At 35.9% G+C, this 26,705-nt stretch overlaps 2 protein-coding genes across 4 annotated transcripts in view; both read left to right on the top strand.

Annotated features, from left to right (window-relative positions):
• Positions 1-26,705, top strand: part of LOC139362811 (small ribosomal subunit protein eS17-like) — a 227,386-nt gene that overhangs the window by 191,474 nt on the left and 9,207 nt on the right. For 2 of the 3 annotated variants that reach the window (XR_011622218.1, XR_011622219.1), the window contains exon 4: positions 16,932-17,086. The gene's annotated coding sequence lies outside the window, so the exon portion shown is untranslated. Of the gene's footprint in view, positions 1-16,931; positions 17,159-26,705 lie in introns of those variants that run through there. The other variant, XR_011622217.1, reaches the window with a different exon arrangement.
• LOC105475651 (Fer3 like bHLH transcription factor) lies at positions 10,827-13,151 on the top strand. The gene has a single exon (XM_071094916.1). It carries the CDS (start codon positions 10,886-10,888, stop codon positions 11,384-11,386), a length of 501 nt encoding a protein of 166 aa, XP_070951017.1. The 5' UTR covers positions 10,827-10,885; the 3' UTR covers positions 11,387-13,151.

Genomic DNA, 26,705 nt, shown 5'->3' with positions numbered 1-26,705 from the left:
TCTACATACAATCATCAACACATCTTGTTGAATTTTCTTCAGATTGCATCCAGATAACAATCCCTTGATATCACTGCAGCCACTACCAATATGGGTTACTGCATAGCCCCGCATCAGGTTTCCCTCTCCCTACTTGTCTCCCATAGATTCTATTCTCAACACATTAACAAGAGGGAATCCTTTCAAACTGCAAGTAAATCGTCAAAAGTTTCCAATGGATTACATCTTAATCAAAGTAAAAGCCAAGATCCTTAAATGGCGAAAAAGGTCATTCATTGTATAACCCTGACTCCTGTTACCAAACTGACCTCATCACCTAGTATCCTTCTTTCCCTTCACTTCTTTCTGTCATAGTGGCCTTTGTGATGTTCCTCCAATATCCCTAGCATCCTTCTACCTTATCTTCATTGAAATGTCAGTTCTTTCTGCCTGGAAACTTCTCACCTGATATGCAGTTAACTAACTCCCTATTGCCTTTGAGTATTTGTTTGAATATCATACTTCTTCTTAATAACCTTATTTAAAGTAGCAACTTGCCCCCAAATTCCAGCACTCACCTGTATACCGAACAATTTTTCCCATAGCACTTACCACCTTCAACACAATAACGAAGTTTTTTATTCAGATACCTATCTTGTTCACTGATTTATACCCAACTCTTAGATCAATTCCTGGATCAAGGCTTAGATCAAGTACTTCATAAGCATTCAATAAAATTGTTTTGAAAAAAATTGTATAATATATTGTTAAATTTACTTTGCAATAAACTTACTGTCCGATAGGATAACATTATTCTAATCTGTTATATGTTAATGCAAGTAGTATATTAATGTATAATATGAATTATATTTTAAAATTTTACTTTCTCATTAAGTGGGAGTACCTCTTAACAAACTAGGCTCAAATCAAAAACTAGGCTCAAATCAAATAAACTAGGCTCAATCAAACTGCCCATTTTTTAGGTTAAAAATGGATTGAATTTGTCAGTTTCATGTGTTACAACTTAAACTAATACTTTCTTCACATCATAAGTGAATAGTATAATAGCAAAAAAGTTTGAAAAAATATTAAATCACAAAATCACACATAGAGCATTTAGTCTCCAAATATACAAATAACTTATAGATTTAAGGATTAATGTAAAACCTAATAACATTTATTACAAAGAAAAATCACAATTAAAAATAATATACCAAGAGGTAGTATAAGTAATGAGAAAAAAATTATTTGAACATAGTAGTTTATAGCATCCGGGGGAATATTTTTTTCCTTTATACCTCTCTAATTTTCCACCTTTAGAAAAAGAAATAAAGAATTTGGAGAGGGTTTAAACAACAACTAGTGTAAGAACTAATATAATTGAAAATTTGAAAGAGAGATTTATCCCAAAGGCTAACTGAAATGGAATTATTTCATAGGAAGAGAAAAAACCTGAGATGAAAAAAGTAATGACAGATTTTAAGCAGTTTTTATAAATGATAGTTTAAAATAGATGTAAAGAAGCATATCTATCTGCTTAATCTTTGAATCATCTTCCAGATTTTTAGGTGCCAGCAGAAAGCACATCACTTTAATAAAGAGATATGAGATACACTAGAGTATACTCCCACCTTTACTCTGTATTTGAGAGCTACAGCTCTACTCTACAGGTCACATTAAGTTCCAGTTTTCTGTGGCTCTGCCATTTCCTAAGGCAGGTGTAAGCAACCTATAATCTGAGAGCCAAATTCTGCCTTTCTTCCACTTTTGTAAATAAAGTTCTTAATAGCTACACCCATTCAGTTATATATTGTCTATGGTGTTTTCACAATACAAGGGCAGACTTGAGTAGTTGTGGCAGAGAACACACAGCCTGCAAAACCTAAAATATGTACTATCTGGCCCTTCACAGAAAAAAACTTTCCAAATCTTGCCATACAGTGATATCTTTTGCTACGTGGCTAATTCTAGCTCACTACCAACATCCCCACATTTTAGGCAATGGTAAGAAGGCAACAAAACCAAGCAGAGGGCACATCGTTTGCTATCCAAAAGACCAACTTTAACTTGCACATATCAATGCCACTCATCCCCTTGGCATCAAGGTAGTGGGGTAAAAATATGCCACCTAAAATATGTGGGGGTGGTTCTATTACCAAAAGGCAGAAAGAGTAAGTAGACACTGAGGAACAACGTGCAGTCCCTGCCAGATAATCTGTGGCACAAAGAAAGTAATGTAGGTGGACAGGATAAGCAGTTGCCTACATCGTTTAATTTCTCAACATTAGACAATGAGATTAGTTCATCTTAACAAAGAGAAGCACTTCACACAATAAAAGGCTGCTCCATCCAGTAACTTTACCTCTTCCTTCCTTATTCCTAATTAAATGTAAATTGCCTACAAATAATACTAATATTTGAAAGAGTAGATCATCAGATTTGGTGTTTCTTGTCAGTGATTAAAAATAAGCATTCATTCTCTGCACCGGTAACTTTAAGGTGGTATGCATACCTCCTGTGCAGAGCTGCTTGTTGTTACTCTCTAACAACTCAGTGTAACTTCAAAGACAGAAGCTACAGATTCAGTTGTTTTAGGAACATTTTTATATTCTATTTTCACCTCCCCCAACCCATGTGAGATACATACATACACATAAATCTAATATACACTCAACAAATTCATATTCACTTATATTTTTCATGGCCTTATCTTGGCAAGTATCCATATTAGGTGTACCAGGGTACCAGGGAATATGGATATAGGATCAATAAATGGGACAGGAGTGAGAAAACTGTAGTCCAAGGGCCAAGTCCAGCCCACTGCCTAATTTTGTAAGTGAAGTTTTAGAGAACACAGCGATGCTTATTCATTTGCACATTGTCTGTGGCTCCTTTTTTTTTTACTACAGAACTGGGGTTGAGTAGTTGCAACAGGACTCATGACCTGTACAAATTAAATTATTTACTCTTTCATCCATTAAAGAAAATGTTAGCCAATCCCTAAACTACAGCATTCTAAGGAGTCCTTATTTTTATTTGCACCTAGATTATAATTAAAATTGCAAAAAATTAGTTGGACTATAAGCAAGAATTTTTGAACTATAAATATAGTTCAAAATATAGACAAATCCTAGAATTGATTTCCTTTTATATTTGAATTCTTTTCTTAGCACTCCTAAGAACAGAAAAAGTTCTCATTTAGTTTAGGAATATTTTCATAAAATGAGTAAGTTTAATTAAAAAATGATAGTCTTTTCAGTAAATGTTTCTGGGTCAATTGAAAACCAAATAAATTTTGGCCACCACCTTTATTACTCATACCATACAAAAATCATTTCTAGGTTGGTTACAGTTCTAAATGTTAAAGAAAAAACAGGCTTTTAGAAGAAAGCATAAAATAATATCTTCATGATGTTAAAATATATTAAGATTTCTTAAACATGACATAACACTAAGGAGTAAAAAATGATAATTTTGACTACACTAAAACTAAGAACTTCTTTTCATCTAAAGATATTAAATGATTCATACTTCCTGATTTCAAAATTTACTACAAAGCTACAGTAAACAAAACAATGTGGTTCTTGCATAAAGACAGGCAAATAAACCAATGAAATAGAATAGAATGCCCAGAAATAAACCCTCACATATATGGTCAAATGATTTTTGACAGGGATACCAAAATCATTCAATAGAGAAAAGATAGTGTTTTTAACAAACAGAACCAGGAAAACTGCATATCCCCATATAAAAGAATGAAGTTGGACCCTTACCTAACACTATATACAAAAATTAAGTCGAAATGGATCAAGGACCTAAACATAAGACCTAAAACTATAACCTCTTAGAAATAAAAAAACAAAACAAAACAAAACAAAAGTAAAAGATTTACAATATAGGATTTGGCAGTGATTTCTTAGATATGATACCAAAGGTACAAGCAAAAAGAAAATATAGACAAATTGGACTTCATGAAAATGTAAAACTTTTGCCCAGCAAAAGACACCATTAACAGAGTAAAAAGACAACTTACAGAATGAGAAAAGTATTTGCAAATCATGTATCTGATAAAAGATTGATATCCAGGATATATCGAGAGCTATTTTTACTTAAATATACATAAAGAAACAATTAGTATTTTTCTCAGAATATTTTTCAGACATATACAAGGTTTTGAAATGTATAATACATAAAATAAATCATAGAAACTTTCTGTCCAGTAAAGGTCTTGGAAAAAAAGAAATAAACAACCCAATTCAAAAATGAGTGAAAGACCTGAAGAGACATTTCTCAAAAAAAAAGATATACAAATAGCCAATAGGCATATAAAAAGATCCTCAACATCATTAATCATTAGGGAAATGCAAATCAAAGCTATAGTAGGATACAAACTCACACCCATAAAGGTGGCTACTATCTAAACAAACAAACAAATATAAAATAAGTGTTAGTGAGGATGTGGAGTAACTGGAACCCTTGCACAGTGTTGGTGGGAATGTAAAATGGTAGAGCCACTGTGAAAAACAGTTTAGTGGTTCCTCAAAAAATTAAAACTAGACAGCAGCACAAATGAGCCCGAAGGACATTATGTTAAATGAAATAAATCAGGCACAGAAAAATACCACATGGTCTTATTCATATGTGGGTGCCAAAAATGTTAAACTCATGAAGTGGAGAATGGAATTGTGGGTTTTCAGAGTCTTGGAAGGGTAGTGGGAGGGGAGGATAGAAAGAGGTCAGTTAAATAATACAAAATTATTTTTTAAATTAAAAATGGAATTACCATATTATTAGCAATTCCACTTCTGGGGACACATCCAAAAAAAAAAAAAATTGAAAGCGGGGTGTCAAAGTGATCTGTGGATATCCATGTTTATAGCAGCATTATTCACAATAACTAAAATCTGGAAGCAATCCAAGTGTCCATCAACAGATGAATGGATAAACGAAGTGTGGCATATACATGCAATGGAATATCATTCAACCCCAAAAAGAAAGGAAATTCTAATGTGTGTTAAAATATAGATGACTCTTTAGGACATTGTGCTAAGTGAAATAAGCCAGTCACAAAAAGACAAATACTGTATAATTCCACTTGTATGAGCTACCTAGAGTAGTCAAATTTATAGAGACAGAAAGTAGAATGGTGGTTGCCAGGGGCTGAGGAAAGGGGAGGATGAGGAGTTACTTTTTTAATGAATATGAAGTTTCCACTTTATAAAATTAAAAGAGTTCTTGGGATGGATTATGGTGATGGTTGCACAATATTATGAATGTATTTAATGCCACCGAACTGTACACTTAAAAATAGGTAAAGTGATAAACTTTACATTATATCTCTTTTACCACCATAAAAATTGGAAAAAATATAAATGAAATTTTTAAATATACCATAACGAGAGTGAAAAGGAAAGCCACAGAGTTGGGAGAAGATATTTACATCACATATATCTGACATGAAACTTATACACAGAATGTTCATACAAATCAACTTTTTTAATTAGAAAAATCCAAAAAACAGTGGAGCAGTACTTTATTAAAGAGTCAGTAACTAATTGGCCAACATGAAATGGTGCTCAATTTTACTAATCATCAGGGAAATGTAAAATAAAACTGAAATGAGATACTCATACACATCTTTAAGACAGCTTAAACTAAAAAGATAGAAAATTGCAAGTATTGGTGAGGATGTGAAGAAATTGGAACTCCAATATATCATTTGTGACAGTGTAAATTATTACAAACATTTTGGAAAACAATTTTATAGTAACCATTAAAACTGAGCATATACGCTATAAAGACACATGCACACGTATGTTTATTGCGGCACTATTCACAATAGCAAAGACTTGGAATCAACCCAAATGTCCATCAGTGACAGACTGGATTAAGAAAATGTGGCATATATACACCATGGAATACTATGCAGCCATAAAGAAGAATGAGTTCTTGTCCTTTGTAGGGACATGGATGCAGCTGGAAACCATCATTCTCAGCAAACTATCGCAAGAACAGAAATCCAAATACCGCATGTTCTCACTCATACGTGGGAATTGAACAATGAGATCACTTGGACACAGGAAGGGGAACATCACACACCAGGTCCTATTTTGGGGAGGGAGGGGGGAGGGATAGCATTAGGAGATATACCTAATGTAAATGACGAGTTAATGCGTGCAGCACACCAACATGGCACATGTATACATATGTAACAAACCTGCATGTTGTGCACATGTACCCTAGAACTTAAAGTGTAATTAAAAAAAAAAAAACTGAGCATATGCATAATCTATTCCAATTCTAGGTGTATCCCAAACAGGAAAGGATAAATGTGCTCACAAAAAGATAGGTACAATAATGTCTATGATACTTCTATTTGTAGTAACTAAAAGTTGGAAACTATCCAAATGTCCATCAACAAGAAAAGGAAAGAACAAATAAATAGTGGTATATTTACACCATGAAATACTATTCAACAATGAGAATGATATGCACAAATTGCATAAATAAAATATTGACTGAAAGACAAAAGAGTATACAGAATATGATTTATTTTTATAGAATGTTCAAAAATTGGCAAAAATTTCAGAAATCAGATAGCAATACCTTGAGGAGTGGTTAATGACTGAATATGGGCAGAAGATTGTGGGGGAGGTCATATGGGATGCTTGTAATGTTTATTTTCCGTTTTGTGTGCTGGTTACGTGGGTGTGCTTACTTTGTGAAATAGTCTCGAGCTATACATTTAAGACTTAACTGTTTTTACATTACCTCAAACTTCAAAAAGGCATTCCATTTCTTGATTTGGGCACTGGCTTCATGGATACGTTCACTCTGAAAATTCATAAAGCTGCACATATATAATTTGTGAATTTTGAAGTATATACACTGAACTTCAAAAAAGTTTACCTAAAATATGAAATGAAAAAAAAACACAAAATAAATGGATATATATTCTTCTCTATCTCTAAATCAGCCATGGTCACAGCCATACATAATTTGAAATTGAATAGGGAGAAGACAATGCTCTCTTCTCCAGGTTAGTGGAAGGAGTACTTCTTATGCCTTTCTCCTACAATCATCACAGACATCTACCTTTGTCGTATCTTTATTATTTGCCCTAGAAGTTCATGTTTCCAGAATAACAGAGGAAGGGATATGAAAAAGGAAAGGCAGGGTTTTTTAAATTGAGGGGATTTATATATTTGCTTTACTCCCTGGATGCTTTGTTTATCCACCTTTCTCCCCTTAGCACCCTTAAACCCAGGTTTCAGCTCATTCAATAATTATGGGTCATTTTTTATTCTTGGTCATTTTTTTTCTTTGATTCTGAACAGTTTAATAGTATAAACAAAATGTTTTATGTCTAATGGGAATGGTCAATAGAAATAAACTAGATAATCAAATAAGCAAAACTGATTGCCATTTCATAATCATTCCTTGAAATATTTTGAGCAAAATTTGTGAAGGAGTTCTCGAACTTTTTATAAATACCTCCGTATAGGTCACTGAATAACTGTAAACTATAGGCCTAGAACACAGAGGAATCAAGGTTGAACTTAACTTCTTTTAATCCTCAGTTGAGTTTTTAAAAAACATCTCTCCCTTAACTTTCAAATCTAGAAATGAAAATAATGATTCCTTCCAATAGGATGAACTGTAACACCATTGGTACTTTATAAATTTACTGATTTTGTCATGTATACTTACTGTGGAACCAAATACCCACAAAAGTCTTCTAAAAATAAAATGACCATTTCACAATAAGCAGAGAAAAAGAATTTCAGTTATTCCTATAATTGATTATAATTATAAATGAAATAACTATAATTGTTAATTTATATAACTAATTGTAATTATAAATGAAAAACCCTCATAACTTAGATTTTAGCATTTTTTGCTTTAATTATATTAACATGATTACAACCTTGTAAGATAAACAGAAATTAAGGTGGTATAAACAGAAGTGTTTATCCTGGGATTTTTATGATGAAATAAAAAAGAATATATTTTAAAATAATTGCTGTAGGTGTATCTATCAGGATATTTTAAAAATTCCTAATACTTTAATACAAGTATTTCAACCCAATTCTGGGCACTGGTTCCATTGCTTTTACTACAGTTCCTTTTGAGATATAATTATTGAAATCTCCGTTCTTTGCCAGGTGCAGTGGCTCAGGCCAGTAATCTCAGCACTTTGGGAGGCCAAGGTGGGAGGATTGATTGAGGCCTGAGCAAAATAGTTAGACCTCCTCTCTAAAAAACAAAACCTTTAGCCTGATGAGGTGGCCAGTGCCTGCAGTCCTGGGTACTCAGGAGGCTGAGGTGGGAGAGTTTCTTTAACCCAGGAGTCTGAGGCACAGTAAGCTATGATTGTAGCATTGTGCTCCAGCCTCAATGACTGAGTGAGACTCTGTTGAAAGAGAGAGAGAGGAAAAGAAAGAAAGAAAGAGAGAAAGAAAGAAAGAAAGAAAGAAAGAAAGAAAGAAAGAAAGAAAGAAAAGAAGAGAAAAAAGAATGGAGGGAGGAGGAGGGAGGGAGGAAGGAAGGAAGGAAGGAAGGAAGGAAGGAAGGAAGGAAGGAAGGAAGAAAGGAAGGAAAGAAGGAAGGAAGAGAGGAAAGGAAGAAAGATACATTCCCTTGGCTAAAATCATAAAGGAGTTTGGTTCAATGAAACTATCTCTTTAGTCTTGTGAAAGCTTCTGACCCCCATTTTCTGAAATTTTAAATTTAAATATCAACCATATTTTCCTTCATTAAGTTCTCCAATGTATTATATTGTGAAACTAGATTCTCAGTTGACTGAGGTGTTTAATACACTTGCAAATAGGTTGTAAATGAATAAAAAATAAGTCACTGAGAAGCATTTAACATAATTTAAAAATCAACAATAAATTTGCCCAATATTTAATAACATATTAATTTAAACAAGGGTTAGAGAGCATGTTACTACTTTTTTGAAACAAAAATCAGTTCTCCCATTTACCAGTTTCATAGCCACTATTGACAATCCTATGAGTTTTTGTTTTTCAGCCTTCCCTTTGAAAGAAGCTTAGCAAAAATCAACTAAGTAATAACCAAAGATCTATTCTCATTAACATCTTCCAGGATCACAAATTTCAATTATTCTCTGCCTGAGTTATCACAATGCAAACTGGAGAATGAACAGTAAACACAAGCAAAAGAAGATAAAATCTCTTAGAAGATCCAGAGACACCAGACACAAATGGGTTAAAAGAAGAAGAATTCAAGGTTATACTGTTCTGATTACACAGAGAGAGGCTAGGAAGAAGAAAATGAATTGAGATTACCTGTTAGAAACAGGAGGTTTCTGGTTTCTGGGAGCTGTCCAATGTACTGAGTGAACCATCTTAGCCACAACTTACCCCTTAATACGGACTGATGTCCTGGGCGGTTCTCTTTTGAACCGAGATGTTTCCACATTCATCTTTTTAGGCTATTTCTTCTAATCTACCTTTAAAATTATCTTCTAATCTGTCATTTTGACCCAATGGGTCTTTTAAATAAATCTTTACACATTACTGAATAATTAAGTAAATATAGTTATTGACAAACAAAGAAAAAGGACCCTTTTGTTAAAATATTAGGGATACTAGAGATAATATAAAATGAGTAAACTCTTATTTTTATTATGCCAAATTTAAAATCTCTTTCTTATCTCAACGATCTAACGATAATCAAAAAGCTCCTTTAAATATAATTCAATAAGTCATTGTTTCTGCTCTTAAATCTTACTGTAGGACAATACAAATCAATGAGGAAAATAAGCCAGATGGAAGTGTTAGGTTTTTTTCTTTGTTCAGGAACAAATACTCGATCCGCAATTTAAAAGTCCGAAGACTCCTCAGCAGAGGGTGAACTGATTGACTCTTTGGCTTATCAAGGGCAAATCGCATTTCTGAAAAGAGCTTGAAGTGGTTTTGTTTGTGGGGAGAGTTTGCTTTGTCCCCCACACTGAAAGGTATACAGCAAAGCCCGAGCATAGAAAATGTCCTGAGCTTAAATTTGTCATTTTATTGCCGTCATAACGTTTCCTCTTGGAATAAAATCCTCTATTTTATATGAGCAGGAGGTAAAGGTAGGGAAAGGAAAGTCAAGTATCTCAATTGTTAGGCTGATTGCATCCAAACAGACTTTAGAAGCAAGGGTTTGTAACGTGGCAGGAGAGCTGTTTGCGATGCCCTGGAAAGAAAAAGAAAGCCGGTTCCAACAGCGACTCTGGGGAATGCACTCTCGGCCCCCCTGCCATGCTTACTTAAGCTAATGGAAGGTCTTGCCTTTCAGCAGCCGCTGCACTGGGATACCAGACAAACAGCTCCCCTCGATCCCAGGCAGGCAGGGCCCCTCTTCAGGACATCATTAAAAGCACATGCACTTGCTCCACATCCATTGGCAGATGGTGGCAAGATTCAAGACTCCTATCCTGAAGTCAAGGAGAAGCCATCGCCGTGGAAAACATCCTCGCTTTGAAAATCCAACACGAAATTAAAGAACTACACGAGATAAGGAGCCCGGAGAACATTAGTTGGCTGCAGGGCTGAAGACAGACACAAAAAGCACAGCAGGTAAGAGCTGGGGGTTGTTGCCAACAAGGAACTGTCCCGGGTGGCGCAGAGAAAAGGATCTCAGAACTGGAGGCCTGTCCCTTTGAGTCTTCCATGCGTGCTCAAGCTTGTCATCTTCCATAAGCTTCGAGAGAAGGGACGTTGTCAGAGCATTTCTTATCGGTGCGACTAATCCTGTTATCAGCTCGGTTATAAATATTTAATGTTCCCTGGCCCTTCGGTGATGGTGCCCCATCAGATTCAAGGCTGTTAAGAATCTCCACCAGCAGCCTCGCCCCTCCCTGCGGAAAACCGATGAGAGGCAGGGCCAAGCCGAAGCGATGGCGGCCTATCCAGAGAGCTGCGTGGACGCTACGGTGCTGGACTTCGTCGCAGACCTGTCCCTGGCCTCCCCGGGACGCCCTCTCCTCTGCGACTTCGCACCCGGGGTCTCCTTTGGGGATCCAGCCCTTGCGCTCCGAGAAGGAAGACCCAGGAGGATGGCGCGGTTTGAAGAGGGGGACCCAGAAGAAGAGGAGTGCGAAGTGGACCAGGGGGACGGAGAAGAGGAGGAGGAAGAGGAGCGCGGGAGAGGCGTCTCCCTATTAGGCCGCCCCAAGAGGAAAAGGGTGATCACCTACGCCCAGCGCCAGGCCGCCAACATCCGCGAAAGGAAGCGAATGTTCAACCTCAACGAGGCCTTTGACCAGCTGCGGAGGAAGGTGCCCACGTTTGCTTACGAGAAAAGGCTGTCCCGGATCGAGACCCTCCGCCTGGCCATCGTCTACATCTCCTTCATGACCGAGCTCTTGGAGAGCTGTGAGAAGAAGGAAAGCGGCTGAACCGGGTGGGGAGAGTCTGCCCTTCCTGGTCTGGTAGTGCTGGGGTGTGTCAGGACCGGGTACTGGGTGAGGCTAAAGGGCCAGGAGGGACGCCCCAAGACAGAACGTCTGGCCTTCTGGAGGTCGGTTTCGAGATTGTAAGATCCCTAAAGTCCCCGAGCAGAGTGGCTGTTGTAGAGTTCATATCTATGCGACCGCCCTAAGTGAAGTCGGGGTCAGGGGCCAGCGGGGATGTCAGAGCGCGAGAGGATGAGTCCGGGCCGTCCAGGCTGCTCCTAAGAGCTTCCGTGGGCTAGGTGGGTGGGAAGAGAACCCTCCTCGCAAATGGCAGACTTTGGAGCTTCTATAGAATCTAACCTCTCCTCTTTACTTTTTTTTTTTCATAGAGATAATAAAGTAGAAATTCTTACTTTTTAAAAAGCCTCAAGAGTCGGTGGTGCGCCATCCCCAGCAGGCGCTCCAGCAGGCGCCTGCGAGGAGGCTCTGGAGCAGACGCCGCGAGGGTGCGGGGATGCGAGCTTTGCTGGTAGCCAGAGGGTTCTGTCTGGTCCTCCGATGCTTGTCCAGGAACTGAGGGAAGGAAACATGGAAGGCAGAGCAGTCGAGGGGAACTGCTGACAAAGTGGGACCTCTGAGAAGGAACACCCTTGCTGTCTTCCATTTCCTCTCCCTCCCCTCCCTTCCTCTCTCCCGCGCGCGAGCCCTCTCTCTTCCTTTCTCCCTCTCCCTCTTCACCTGGTTGATTCCAGAGGGACCATGGCTCCTTGTCCCAGGGCCACAGTGGTGTTCATTCAGTGCCTTAGCCAGAGTGCAAATCTACGCTTTGCATCTTAAGTGCAGCGTCAGCTTCCCTGTTCCAGTGCCTTCAGGCCGCAGGCCAGAGTAAGGGGCGAGTGCACTTGGGTCACTCCTGGGTCGCAGGGGGCCTTGGGTGCCCTGCAGCTTCGCCACCAGTCAGCGTTTCCAACTGTCCCCCCGGCCAGGGGTTGGAGTATGTGAAGGTGCCTGGATCTTTCTAGGAGCAGGGCCGCCTGAGCGCTCACTTTAACGTTTTTAGCTGTAGGGAGGAAAGATAGCTTTCACTCTAATGGCTTCTAGAGACTACCAGACAAAAAGTCCAAAGAAGAGATGCCTTCTGACGCCTTGCAAAACGACTGCCATGCAGATGAGGTTGAAGCGGGTCCATGCTGAGAGGCCGCCTCCAGTTTGGACCCGTGCCATTCCAGGATTCTTCCTTCTAGGTGACGTGCTAGTACCAGAACTGGGGTATTTCAGAAAGGAGTGGGTACCTGAGGAGAGGAACCCGATTTAATAATGCCCACATAAACATAAATTCAGTAATTCTAAAGGATAATCCCCAGTGATTCCAACACTTTATTTCGCCCCTCATTAGGCACAGGAATAGGCGGGGGCCTGTGCGAACACACAATTCTCTGAATTATGTTTTCAGAAAGAGAATTCATTTCATTAATAAGTAACATATACTCATCCTAGAAATTTTGGAACACAAAATTTCAAAAAAGAAAAAATTCGAATCACTCCACATTACCATACTGTTAGCATTTTCATCTATTTATTTCCAGTATTTTTTTCCCTGTACAGTTATAAATTCAATACATTTAACTAATTTGAGATACCTTGGGATACTGATATTTTTCCACTTGACATTATAGAAGGTGCAATGTTTTCCCTTAACTTTCAATATTATCCAAATGTGATTTTGATTACCATATCTTATTGTCATATCCATGTATCACAACACCATCCCTTTACAGATAGATAACTATTTCCTTAAAAAAAAAATAAATGATGCTGCTAAGAGCATTCTTGTAAATGTCTTCTCTGTCTATTATTATTTCCTAATATTTGATACCTAGAAGTGAAATTTCTGGATTCAAGTTTGTGGATACAAATAGCCAGATTCCCTTCTTGGTGGGTTCTGTCAGTTCACTCTCCCACCCTCTAGTATTGCAGGAATTTGCCTGTTTCCCAGCCCATTCATTAGTACTTTGAATATTTAAAACTTCTCTTAGTTTTCCTTTCAATAGGGCCTGGCTTAGTTCTCAAATGAGCCCCCATTCCCAAGATTTTTTTTATTATTATTTTTATTGTGTCTTTCTATCAAGAATTTTTCCAACTCTACCACAAGAACATCAGAATAAACAGCTAAATGAAAAAAATACACAAACAGCTAACACCAAACAACAAAACCCCATAGTGTTGTTTTTTCTTATTCTTCTACCAATTCAAGTTCTCCTAGAAATTAAACATCATTCTTTTTTAAAAAAAATCATCTGAAAGTGTTGAATAAGTAAAAAGAAAAAAAAAGTAATTCCAATCTAGGAATTCTTAATATTTTGTTGAAGGAACCAGTTTTGAAAACCAGAAATAAAGCAAAATTGTGTAGACCAGGGACCATCAACATTACTAAGTCCTGAGGAGTAAGCACAGCCACCCGTTTTCCTTAGTCTTCTCCCTCATATTCTAACACATTTTGTTCCTAGTAAGCAAATAACATTCCTCCAGTGAATACCTCTTCATGATAGTAAATGATACCTAAAAAACTTCTAAATGAAAAGTCATTTTCTTATTATCACTAGAGGAATTACCCACCCTTCTTAAAAAAAAACTTTAACAGTTTATAAATGCTTTGCTATTTGTAAGTTTACATGTTTAGGAACTGCCTCAAATGTAGTCTTTTAAGATATTTCCATAATAATTTTACTCAAAGTAATTTGAACCCAGGTAAGGATAAGAGTCACATAGAAAGGGATTGACTTATTCCTTTCATTAAATACCAATAGAGATAAGATAAAATGATCCACATCCTGAGCTTAAATGGAATGTACCTCCATATTCTGACCCTCAACTTTTCTAAGCATTATTTTAATTTTAGTTTTCCTCATGTAGGATGCATAAAATCAGTGCACCTTTAGTACAAGTTTTTTGTTTGTTTGTTTGTTTGAGATGGAGTCTCGCTCTGTCACCAGGCTGGAGTGCAGTGGTGCCATCTCAGCTCACTGCAACTTCCAACTCCCTGGTTCAAGCGATTCTCCTGCCTCAGACTCCCAAGTACCTGGGATTACAGGCATGTACCACCACGCCCAGCTAATTTTTAATACAAGGGTTTTTGTATGTGACACCCACTATATTAAAATAGTTTTACTGTTTATTATCTCCTAAACCAACATTGATAGAAATATGAGTAGATATTGACTTTTCAGTAACTTCAACCAGGTTTTTTTAAGACCTAATGGTGTCAGTTACTCCTGGAAAATTAAAATAATTTGTTTTTGAAATCTTAAAGTCATTTGAACATTTAGAATCTAAATACCCTCTGAGATGTTGCTTGGAGGCGATTTATTTATATACTCTCTACTGATGATGGAACACTGCCTTTTGGTCTCAAACTAAGTTCCCCATAGCTATCAGATTACTATTGGTATTCAGACATGTAAGCCATAAAAAGACCTAAATGAAATCATATTTGAAAGACATAATTAAGCTTTCTGAGGAATCTAAAAATAATCAGAAGCCCTTACCATCAACAAGGAGTCATTTAGGCTGATCGTCTATTACAGTTAGTTGCCCAATGTTAAAGCATATTTTGGCAAAATTAAGTTCTGGAAACTGAACCAAATATTCTGCTAGTATGCCTAATTCCTACATGCAGACCTATAATACAATTAAGACCCTTGGATTTGTGTTTATTATCACATTTGTCAGCATTTCCATTATAAAATAGTCTTTTGGAAGGTTGATAACATAGCTATAAAAATCCTGAGATGAAACTTGATAAGCATGACTTTAGGATACCTCTTTTTCTTAATTACAGATCTTCAAAGGAAACTGCTAAGGTAATGAAGCCACAAGTACATTTTACATGTGCAGTTCCAAAATCTACCTGATACTTTAAAAAAACAAAATAATCTATTTAATACAAAATATAAATTAGACTATTATTTTATTTTTATCAAAAAGAGCTAGCAGATTAGTATTGAATGTTAAGTACTAACTTGACTTTTTATAGGATGATATTATTCATGCAATTATATTTTAAATGTTTTTGGAAAACTGGTGAAGTTTGCTATATATCATTAACTTGGCACAAGTTCACTCAAAGGTTCCTGAACTTTGCCAACATTTTGGGTGAAGTTAGGCCCAAGTTCTGGTCAGCACCCTCTCTTCCTGTGAATACTAGACTAAAAAAAGGTTACAAAACAAGAGTCAGCAGTTCTGACCATTTTGTTTTGACTTTGGGGTTTCTTTGAATCCAAAGCTTAAAACCAAACCTGGCGGAGGAGGAGAGGAAAAGAAAAGAAGCAATGCAAACTGACAGGAATAAAATACCAGAAAGGTGGAAAAACTTCTTCAAGTCTCTATAAACCAAAGCCTATAAATTTTCACAACATTTTTTGTGACACCAAATGGTTAGTTCTGTGTCTATAGCACATTACTTAAAGGAGTATGAGTAAATGCAAAGAAAAATATGAATATATTTTAAAACACTCTTTATGGCAAATATTTGGTAGAAGCCCACCCTTAATCTGGCAGAAGGCGTGGAACATTCAATACGCTGTGAAATCAAGAATTTGACAAATACAACAATGATGGAAATGATTACAATAAACTGCTTTAGGTTTACTTAGTGATTTATTGTTTTCAAGGCACCATTCACATACTTTATCTCATTTGATCTTCACAATTGGATTTCAGCAAGTTCTAGAGCCTTTCTATTAAACTGAGTCATCAGTGTACCATCTTAAAAATTCTTTCACTCACTATTGAAATCAGCAAGATACTGGGACTCCTGAAAAGGACCAATGGTCACACACAAGCACCACAGCACTTTGAAAGATATTGCCTTCAAAGATCAAAAGCACCTTAACACGTTCTGTGGATGATAAATTATACAAAAGGCTGGTTTGGTCTGGCTCCCTCAAAGGCCAGATTTTACAACCTTCTATTTCAGGCTCTGTGAAGGAGATTTCCACCTGCAGCCAACAAATGTAGATGACCTCAAAGCAGCTGGTATGGACAGTTTTTTATGATTTCCAGTCTTCAAAAGAGAAGAAAAATGTCTATGAGAATTTGGAAATAGATCAAACAGTTGGTGAGCAATAGAAGAAAAAACATCATCTAAACGTGTTTGAATGAGTGAACAAATGAATGGTAGCACTATTACTTTACCACAGATAATTTTGTAACTTCTTCAAAAGATAGTAATACAAATCTATATTTGGTACTGGCTAGATCTTGAACTGATTGGCTATATTGAATACCAGAGTTCAGCGAAATATTGGAGAAACCAAAAAGGGTCTCAAGAATTACAACAAAATAATTGGATTATTGGGTCTGAATGAAGTAATATTATCCATAATAATAAGTAGTAATATCTGTAATAATATAACAATTGTACTGAAAGCTTATGACAGCACATGTTCTAAACACTGTGTTGAGTTCTTTATATGTACTAAACACTATGTTAAACTTGTAAAGTTCTCATAAAAATTTTAGGACTTACACACTATTGTTATTTCCATAGTGATGAGGACACTAAGGAATATGGATGTTAAATAATTTTTCCAAGCTCAATCAACTAACAAATACTGAAGCTAAGATTTACACCCAGACAAGGATTTCAGAGACCAAACTCTGAGGGATTAAGAATATTTGGTGATGATTACATGATCATTATATGTAAGTACAAATATTGTAAAAAATGAATAATTGTCATCTTTGCATAGTCCTGTGAATCTATAATTATTTCAAAATAAAATTTAAGAATTAAAATAATCAGATAATTACTATGACAATCCTTTGAATCTATAAAACACCATAGAAAGTTTGCTATATATCATTAACTTGGCACAAGTTCACTCAAAGGTTCCTGAACTTTGCCAAAATTTTGGGTGAAGTTAGGCCCAAGTTCTGGTCAGCACCCTCTCATTATAATTAGCTTTAATGAGCCATTCACAGATACTGAACCCATGTCTTGTTCTATTGTAATTTTTCTTCAAATGTTTCATGAAAGTGAAACCAACATTTTGTGCATGGCATTATGTGGTCTCTGCAATAAAATTCGAGACTCGTTTTTTCACTCTGATCCTAAAGACTATAGACGAGTACTGAATGCTTGACTCTGAGTTGCTTGGTCTGTGCTGATATTCTTCATCAGCTACATTCTCAAATATGGATTTGTAGTATTTGCACATCCTAATTCTGTTGCTAAATTAGATTACTAACTTAAAACTTAAACCTACTCATCCTGATTTGTAAAGTGGAAATCATAAACACAGAACGATTTAAAGACTCAGAAGAGATCATATAAGTGCTCATATAAGACTCAGAAAAGATCATATGAGTACAGTGCCTCACACAATATAAAAATTTAGCCAATGCCACGATTGTTGTTTATGTTATTTCAATGTTGAACGTGTGTGTAGGACAAAATGATAATTCAGCCTTTTAGAAAGACTCATGATAACACATAGAATAGGATTATTAAATACCTGTCCTGTTTCTCCTAAATATAATCAAAACTTTTTAAGTAGTATGACATTTTGTGCCCAATCTAAGTTGCTGCCTTAATCACTCTTTTATGTTTTTAAACATATAAATTTAAAGGTAAGGCTTCTGGTCCATGGAGTATGTAATCACAATCTTTGGTCTGCCAGGAAGGTCACTGTAAACTCTACACTCCTGAAATATCAGCCGGGCGTGGTGGCTCAGGCCTGTAATCCCAGCACTTTGGGAGGCAGAAGCAGGTAGATCACCTGACGTCAGGGGTTCAAGACCAGCCTGGCCAACATGGAGAAACCCCATCTCTATTAAAAATACAAACATTAGCCAGGCCCAGTGGAGTAAGCCTGTAGTCCCAACTACTCGGGAGGCTGAGGCAGGAGAATCACTTGAATCAGGGAGGGAGAGGCTGCAGTGAGCTGAGATGGCACCATTCCACTCCAACCTGGGCGACAGAACAAGACTCCATAAACAAACAAACAAACAAACAAAACTCTTAAATTTGCATATAAAGCTTTTTATATGAAAAAGTTACCATACATTTGGTAAATCCTCTGGGAATTTATTTTCAAGTAAATAAACTACCTGATCTAGGCTGATATGAAACGTGAAAACCTAGAACTTATTCAGCCCGTTCAACTGGAAATGAGGTGGTGTGCCGTGCTATGTTGTAGGTTCCCTGAGACATATGTCTCTGTCTACCCAAAAAAGTTAAGACGCTTCTACCTGCCTCCCATAGAAAGGAATCAGAGAGGAAAAAAGAAAGGGCCTCTTGTTGGTGCCTCAGAGAAGCAATGTGAGTCTTGAAATGCATCTTTGGACATCCTCTGTTATCTGTGCCATTTACACAGTCTTTAAAAACTTGACACCTAACCTATTCTCTTTATACAAACAGATTTTTTGTTTTTTGCACTTTAACATTATTGGCTTTACACAATATCATGGCAAAAGCTTTGTATTCTTTGGTCTAGGTTTACCTGCAATCTAAGTAACAGTTTTTGCAAAGATAAACTTGGACTTCACTTGCACATAATCTCTCAACATGTAAAAATGCATAGCTCTTTTTACATATGTAGCATGTTATATAGTAAATTTTCCTCCTTGCCTAGAAAAAAAGGAGAATTATTAAATATCCCATTTCTTTTAAAAGCTTTGATTCAACTTCAAGTGGCTCATTTGAGGGTTGATGGTAAAGAGTCTTCTGAAATGTATTAAAATGTTTCCAATTTGGGAAACATACCCAATTTCAAATATTCTGACCATCGGTTCATATTTTTGGCCAAAAAATGTGGTGAGTATAGGTAACAAGCATTTGACAAGTAGTGGTTTTGTTAATTGTAGATCTTATTGAACAAGCCATGCCATTTCTTTCATCACTATTTATTTGCCTAATCTCACCAAAGCCCATTAAAATTAAAGCAGATGAGTTCAGTTAAAAAATATATATTGGATGCCATTTTATTTCAGATGACAGAACCACAAATTAAACTTCATACCCTTTATTAGTATACTACATTTCATCAAATTCAGTCAACTGCTTCTAAAGTTAACATAAAACAGGCTGAAAAAGGCCCAAACTCAAAGCATTATGTAACAAAACACAACAACTTCTTCCCAAATTACATGCACATGAATATATGCATCATACTTCAATCCAAACCTCAGGGTCTTTATACTGAACACCCTCAGAACTTCTGCTTCTCAATTCCACAGTCCCTCTGCTCCCTGCCAATGGTATGATTCACATACATGGAAACATACATACATGGAAACATACATACATGCAAAAAAAAAAAAGTATTTCAATCAGAGTGCCTTCACGTGTATTTTAGAATGAATTCTGCATATGTAAAGTCTTTTTTGTTTGTTTTTGGTTTTGGTTTTGAGACAGAGTCTCACTCTGTTGCCCAGACTGGAGTGCAGTGGCAAGATCTCAGCTCACCGCTACCTCTGCCTCCTGGGTTCAAGCGATTCTCCCACCTCAGCCTCACAAGTAGCTGGGATTACAGGCACCTGTCACTATGCTCAGCTAATTCTGTATTATTTTTAGTAGAGAGGAAGTTTCACCATGTTGGCCAGGCTGGTCTCAAACTCCTGACCTCAAGTGATCCACCCACCTTGGCCTCCCAAAGTGCTGGGATTACAAGTGTGAGCCACTGCACCTGGCCTGTAAATTGTTTTTATTCCTAGCTCAAACCTTAAAAAGGGTTGACTTTTCTTCCTTTTCCTCCATGATCTGGTAGGCAGTTTTACTCTTTTTTCATAATAGATGTCTCTCTCTTGAATAATTTATGTCTTAATAATAACGATTATTGAATATTTCTATCTATTGTAGCCAAAATAGGTATTTAAGTGAGCATCAGTATTTTTCTGTGCATTGAAAACAAGTCCAGGAATTTTGATAGTTCTTCACCAAACATTGGCCCCACATATGTATATCAGGTCTAACTGTAACTACTAAGACCAACAGCCAGACAATGGTAGAAAAGAAAGTGTCTGGAATTGCTATTCTGAAACCTACAGAACACTCATTGATTAGATGAGGGTCATTGACTCAATGAGAAAAACAGAATTTTCCTTGGGAGTAAGACTGTTTCCTCTTGGGGAGATTCAAGAGTATCTGAAGTTCAAATAATTTACCATATTAAGAAAGGAGTTAGAAGGGATTCAAGAACGCTCTCTGAACCTTGGCTCCGATTGGGAAGATCTAAGTCATATTTATAACATTATGACATTTTGCATATTCTTACAACTTGCCTACAAAAATTTCACTTGTAAGAATTTAGGCTAAGGAAATAATCAAGAACATGCACAAAGATGGCACTACAAAATATGCACCTCAGTATTGTTTATAATATCAAAACATGGAAAATAGCCTAGATGTCTAAAAAAGTAAGTCCTTATTTAAAACTGTTGCATCCCTTAGAAGGATGAGTTATCAAAATAGTTTGTACTGCAGAAAGATAATTCCAAAAATTGATAAGAAAAATGTATTTTATAAAGCAGTATGTAAGGCATAATTTTATTTCTGCTTCATATGAGAACATGTATATCTGTGTAAGTGCATATTTTTATATCTATAAATATAAATGTTTATTTTATATATGCTAGAGGGGACTGATCATTTTTTGTGCTTGTTTGTATTTTCCTGGTTTGTAATCAGGCCATCCTTTTGTAATCAGAAAAATAATAAAGTTATTTTAAACTAAAAAGAGCAACACAACAATACAATTTATGATATCTACTCTCAGTTGAAGAGCAGGATCTAGTTATCTGGGTGAGAACGCTTGTCTTTTTAACTCTAAAACATTTGAAGTAGGTATTTAAGATGCTTAGCAGTTATATTCTGTAACTTTTTTTTTGGATACTTCAGAGTAGAACCTTACCAGCACACTACAGGCCCCCTTCCAATCATTGCCACTCTCTTCTTGCAAGGATATTCAGTATCCTGACTTCTAACAGCCTAGTTTCCCAGTTTTTATACTGTTTTACATAAAAGAGATCATTGGTTTTGGGAAAACACTGATTTTCATTTATAAATCTGTCTTCAACAAAACATATATTCTGACAGCCTTCCCCAAAAAGGAAGTTAAAATTAATTGGAAAGATAAGTATTAAATTTACCATTAAATACTCAGAGCTTAAAATTTTAAAGGAAAACCATTTAACAAACATGCTCTTTCATTCTACTGACACTTAAATGGAAAATTTGATTAAATGTTAAGGGATTTCATCTAAAACACAGCTCAGTTTATCTATAATTTACACACAAACACACAAACCCCTTCCCCAAAACAAACCGATAACAGTAATCTGTACTAACACTAAGGCATTTATTGACTAGTCAGGAATACACTTAACATCTCTAATGAAATTCCAGACTTTTAAACAATTAGTAGACAGTTTTGCTTCCTACTTAGCCCCAGTGTGTGTGTGTGTGTGTGTGTGTGTGTGTGTGTGTGTGTGAAGGTGCATAGAAATTGTGTAAAATTTAATATTTACTTTCTAAAAGAATATATTAGAACCTGATAAATGTGATCTCCAAGAGCTTTTACAAATTCATATTCACATGTTCATACGCATATTCATTTTAACATATTTTGCATATTCATGTTTTGAAAACTCAGCCACAGAACAAAAGAAAAAAATCAACTTTTCTAGCAGAATTTCAAAATATTTAAAATCTGAATGCTTTTAATAACTTGTATTGTTTTTAACATGTGACATTTTATCCCCATTAGTAATAACAGATGTCTAATGCATTAAAAAGGAAAATCCTGCACATGTGTTGAAATAAAGGACTTTACTGAAAGGAAAGCATGTGCTTTGATTTATATTAGTCAAAATTTAGATACTGTACTTGGTGCTGTTTCAGGAAATGAAAAGGTGAGGAAACAGTTATATACCAGTAAACCGGAACAAAAAATCTCCACAGAAACCAAAACAGTTTGCCACTTATGCTAAATTAATATCTAGAATATGGTCACATTAGCCCCGAGGGAGAGCTAATTCTAACAAAACAAAACCCTATCCGTTGATTCATGTGGATTATATATATTTACAATTATTCTTTGTTCACATTTAATTGTCAAAAATTAATCAGTTAATTAATTACATAATCAGAGATTATGAAAATTTGGGTGAATTCTAAAAAGAAAAACGTCATGAAAAACAAGTGTTTACTTACTATACTCTGACTCCATTATCTTCACTACTGGTATAAAGCAACACAAAGGGCAAATTCAAAAATAATGAACCATAAATCCAGTATTATTTGTTTGGCTGGTTTTTGCGTCTGCTTTTAAAGGCACCTTGTCTCCTGTAGACTGTTCCAGTGAGCTGTTGCCACCCCCACTGCAGCCAGTGCAGAGAAAGGCACCTCAAAGCCAGGGGGCAGAGCAATCATGGGACAACTACTGGGTGCCAGCTGTTTACGTAAGTTATGCAGTTCAAACCTCGCAAAGACTTCCTGAAAAGGATATTAATATATCCACCTTACACAGAGAAAAACAAATTCAAATTAGTTAAAATAGCTTGTTCACGCAGAGACAAAGGTGGAGCCAGATTTTGACTCAATTGTCACCTTCTCTAGAGGTAAACTTGACAAACGTTGGTATAATGAAAGCTCCATGTCCATAACAATTAGGCATAGGTTTGCATACAATCTACAATCCTTGCAAATATGGACCAGAATTGCTGGGGTGGCCAATAATTTACAAGCATAAACAGAAGGACCCCTTTAAAAAGTTGCTGTTAGTTCCTCTGTTTTCTATTTATAGTACTTTTCAAATAGTATATCTATTGCTACTGAGAAGATTTCTACTTCATACAATTTGTACTCTCATTTTACATATTAGTACTGCTTCATGTTCACAGAGTGAGAAAGAACTAGTTCTTTTAATCTGAATTGGGCTATTTCTTAAATGCTTCAGAAATACATCTAAGTTTATGTGTGTCTACATGCGTTTGCCATATATATATATATATGTATATATATATATGTATATATATATGTGTGTGTGTGTATATGTATATATATATACACACACACAGTGTCCCCCTGCCTATGCTATAATAAAAAGATTATGACTTCAAGACCACATAACACTTGTTATTTCCTTTAGGTGATATATTTTATTAGAGTACTTCATTATCATAATAAATATGATAAATAGGGTACTTTGACAATGTAACATTATCGTATTAATGCCTGGAACATGAACATGAGAGAGAGGAAAAAATATGATGATTAGATAAACCCATTCTGTGTTTTAGCCCAGGTCTGGCCCACTACAGTCAAACTGGATATCAATACCTTTGTACAATTTAATTGAGATGAATTTCCAAAGATTAAATTTGAGCATTATAACAAAGAATATTTGTGTGAAATGTTTGTTTCATTATCTCAACAAAAGAGAAACACAACTTCTGAGTGAAAAACTAAGACTGTTTTGTGTCATATGCAATGCTAGTATAAAAAAAAATTGCTAAGTTATACTGTCATACCCAAGGAGCCCAAATCAATGACAAGAGCAGCACTGAGGTCAGAGACGCTAAAGAGTCCTGGCCGAGAAGACAGTGTGAACACAACCTAAGTAAACACCTTTTAAGAGGAAAGGACACTACTCAGAAAAACAGTAATTTTCAGTCTAAGGTCAGGGGAAACGTTTTATGGAGGCTCACACAAAATGTATTACCAAATGGATCAAGTGACAAAAGTGAATACAATTCTCAAATTTATGGCATTTAATTCAGAAACAGAGGTTCTCTTGAAATAAAGTTCCAAGGATTGGGAGAATTTCCAAGTCAGATGATGTGATTTATAACATTTTCTTCATCAGCTTGAAGTATAATGCCATTATTACATCTATGATTTTGCAGATGTTCTTTAAGAGTACTTCACTCTTTCATAAATCTAAAATTTTTAATACTCTGACTGATTTGCTAAATTTAGCTGTAGTTGTTTTTTAATGCTCCTATATCATTAGTAATTGCCTTTCAATGTATTGTACTGTATTACCATTCTACTAGTTGTTCATTTATCATTCATGGCACAAGATAAGTAGCTATGAATAACAATAACTTTTTAAAAATCATAGCTCTCTTCCTCTCTCTCTCTCTCTCCCTCCTGGTCCCCCTTGTCTCTAGTCTTTTTTCCTTTTATTAACTATGTTTCCTATGCTGGCATATAAAATTAAAAGTTCTCTTCGAGATTCTTTTCTTCTATAGAAATGAATGCAAATTATGTTTTCTACAGAAATTATATAGAAAGAAAATCTGAAGATATATTTTATTTCAGCTTAAAAAAGTTATTGGGCTACATAAATGTCTCCTTTGGGAAACAGGGGTTGACAAAATGATCAAGAAGGTGAACAATTTCCTGATTCCCCTTTCCCAAGTCAAATGCTCATGGCCGTTCTTATGTGTAGCCCTAAACTAAACAAGCATATAAATGTCACAGTGAGGAGAGAGTGAAAAGAAGGAATAATGTAAGCTCAGTTTACATTTAAATTGGACAGGATCAGATTGAGTTTTCTTGCTCTGTTCAGCATCCAATTCTTGTGCTAACTTTCATTACCAATTTAATAAAAATCTATCAAATATTTATTGGATGCTTACTATGAACTTGGCTCTGCTCACCACAGTTTTCTAGTTTGGTTAGGAGTTCATAGTAGAATGAGGGGCATGCACTTGGCCAACTTGAGTAGATATTGGATGACATATGCAGGGAAATTAGTAACATGAGCCACTAGGATGGGATAGAAGAAATATAGTAAAAACACTGTAAATTCTATACTATTTTATATTTAAATGCCCATAAATTGAGATTGCAGGGGACAACAGCATTGGCAGGCTAAGTAAAATGGCGTATAACCAGCATGAAGAATATGAATAGGATTAAAACAGTAAATTCTAACTTTCGAGCCAAATTTAAGCCAAGGATCATGCCTACTTCCTTCTCCACATGAGAAAGGGCCTGTTTTAATTGTCTGACAATATTTATTCTCTCCTTCTTTGTCAGCAATAGAACCTGCAGAGGTTATGCTAAACATGGCCATCCAGCCATGGGTACATTTCACAGCCTCACTTGCAGTTAGCTGTGGCCATGTGGCTAAGATCTAGCAATAGGAAATGAGCAGAAGTCACATATATAATTTTTAGATAGTTCCCCTTAGAAAGGGGAAGATGTATCTTCCCCTTGCTTTTCTCCTTTCCCGTTGGCTAGAATGCAAAATTGGCATGAGACCTGGAGTGGTCTCTTGGTCCATGAAATTGAAGCCACATTCTGAGAATGGCAGAGCAAGAAGTTAAATCTCCAACATGGCTGAGCCACTGCTACACCAAGCCTGGAGCACCTTTCCAAATTTTAAAATAAATAACTGCCTTGTTTAAGCCACTATATTTTGGGATCTCTTTGTTATAGTCCCATATCCTACCTAATATATCTCTTCATCCCAGATGCCTTGAGGTAGTGCCTAACACATAATAAGGTCTCATTTAATACTGTGAACCACCACGGAACAGAATGGTTCCAAACTGCACACAAGATTTTTAAGCCTATGGCTAGAATACAAATAGGCAAAGACCAAGCTGAAATTCTTATGAGCATATTAGGCTGACATGAGAGAGGCGGTGCTATACACAGTACCTTTTTCCCACTCCAGCTTGTAACACACAAGCTGTTCCTCACCCCCTCACTTCATATCACAAGGTACTATTCTGATATTTCAGACCAGAAAAGAATCTAACTACATAAAATGAAAGAGAACATGACATGTGATGGAATAGAATGCAGTTGTATACATTATGAAATAGAACTCAAAGTTATGTTTCTTCCATGATAGTATGAACAGTATAAATTTAAATACAATAATGTTTTCCAAAGATATAGTAAAATATATCTTACCTAAATTCAAATTTTAAAATTATAAGAAATGTTGCCTACTTTTATATTATGTCTGCTGTGACTTTCTCTCTTTGCCAATTCAGTTCAATATTATTAGATTTGAACTTAGTTCAACTATTTGAACTATTTGAACTAATAGTATTGAATTATACCATTAGTTCTATACTATTGAATATACTATTGGTTCAAATCTAATAGTATTGAATTATAGATGATGATGATGATGATTGAATGGTTAATTATCATATCCTTACCTCCAATGAGGGGCAAGAAAGCATTCCAGTTAAACATGCCTTCCATTTAAGATTTTGTTGAGTACAGTAATTCTCTCAAAAGAATATCACCTCACTGGTATTATAGATTATAATATCAAATTAGATAGATATTATA

The sequence above is a fragment of the Macaca nemestrina genome, chromosome 4 (assembly GCF_043159975.1).
Source record: "Macaca nemestrina isolate mMacNem1 chromosome 4, mMacNem.hap1, whole genome shotgun sequence".
In the NCBI taxonomy this organism is placed as follows: Eukaryota; Metazoa; Chordata; class Mammalia; order Primates; family Cercopithecidae; genus Macaca; species Macaca nemestrina.
Note: the sequence above shows the minus strand (reverse complement) of the source record. Positions and strands in the feature narration are given on the sequence as shown.

Coding starts and splice junctions, on each gene's coding strand:
- LOC105475651 (XM_071094916.1), top strand. CDS start 10,886: ATGGCGGCCTATCCAGAGAGCTGCGTGGACGCTACGGTGCTGGACTTC.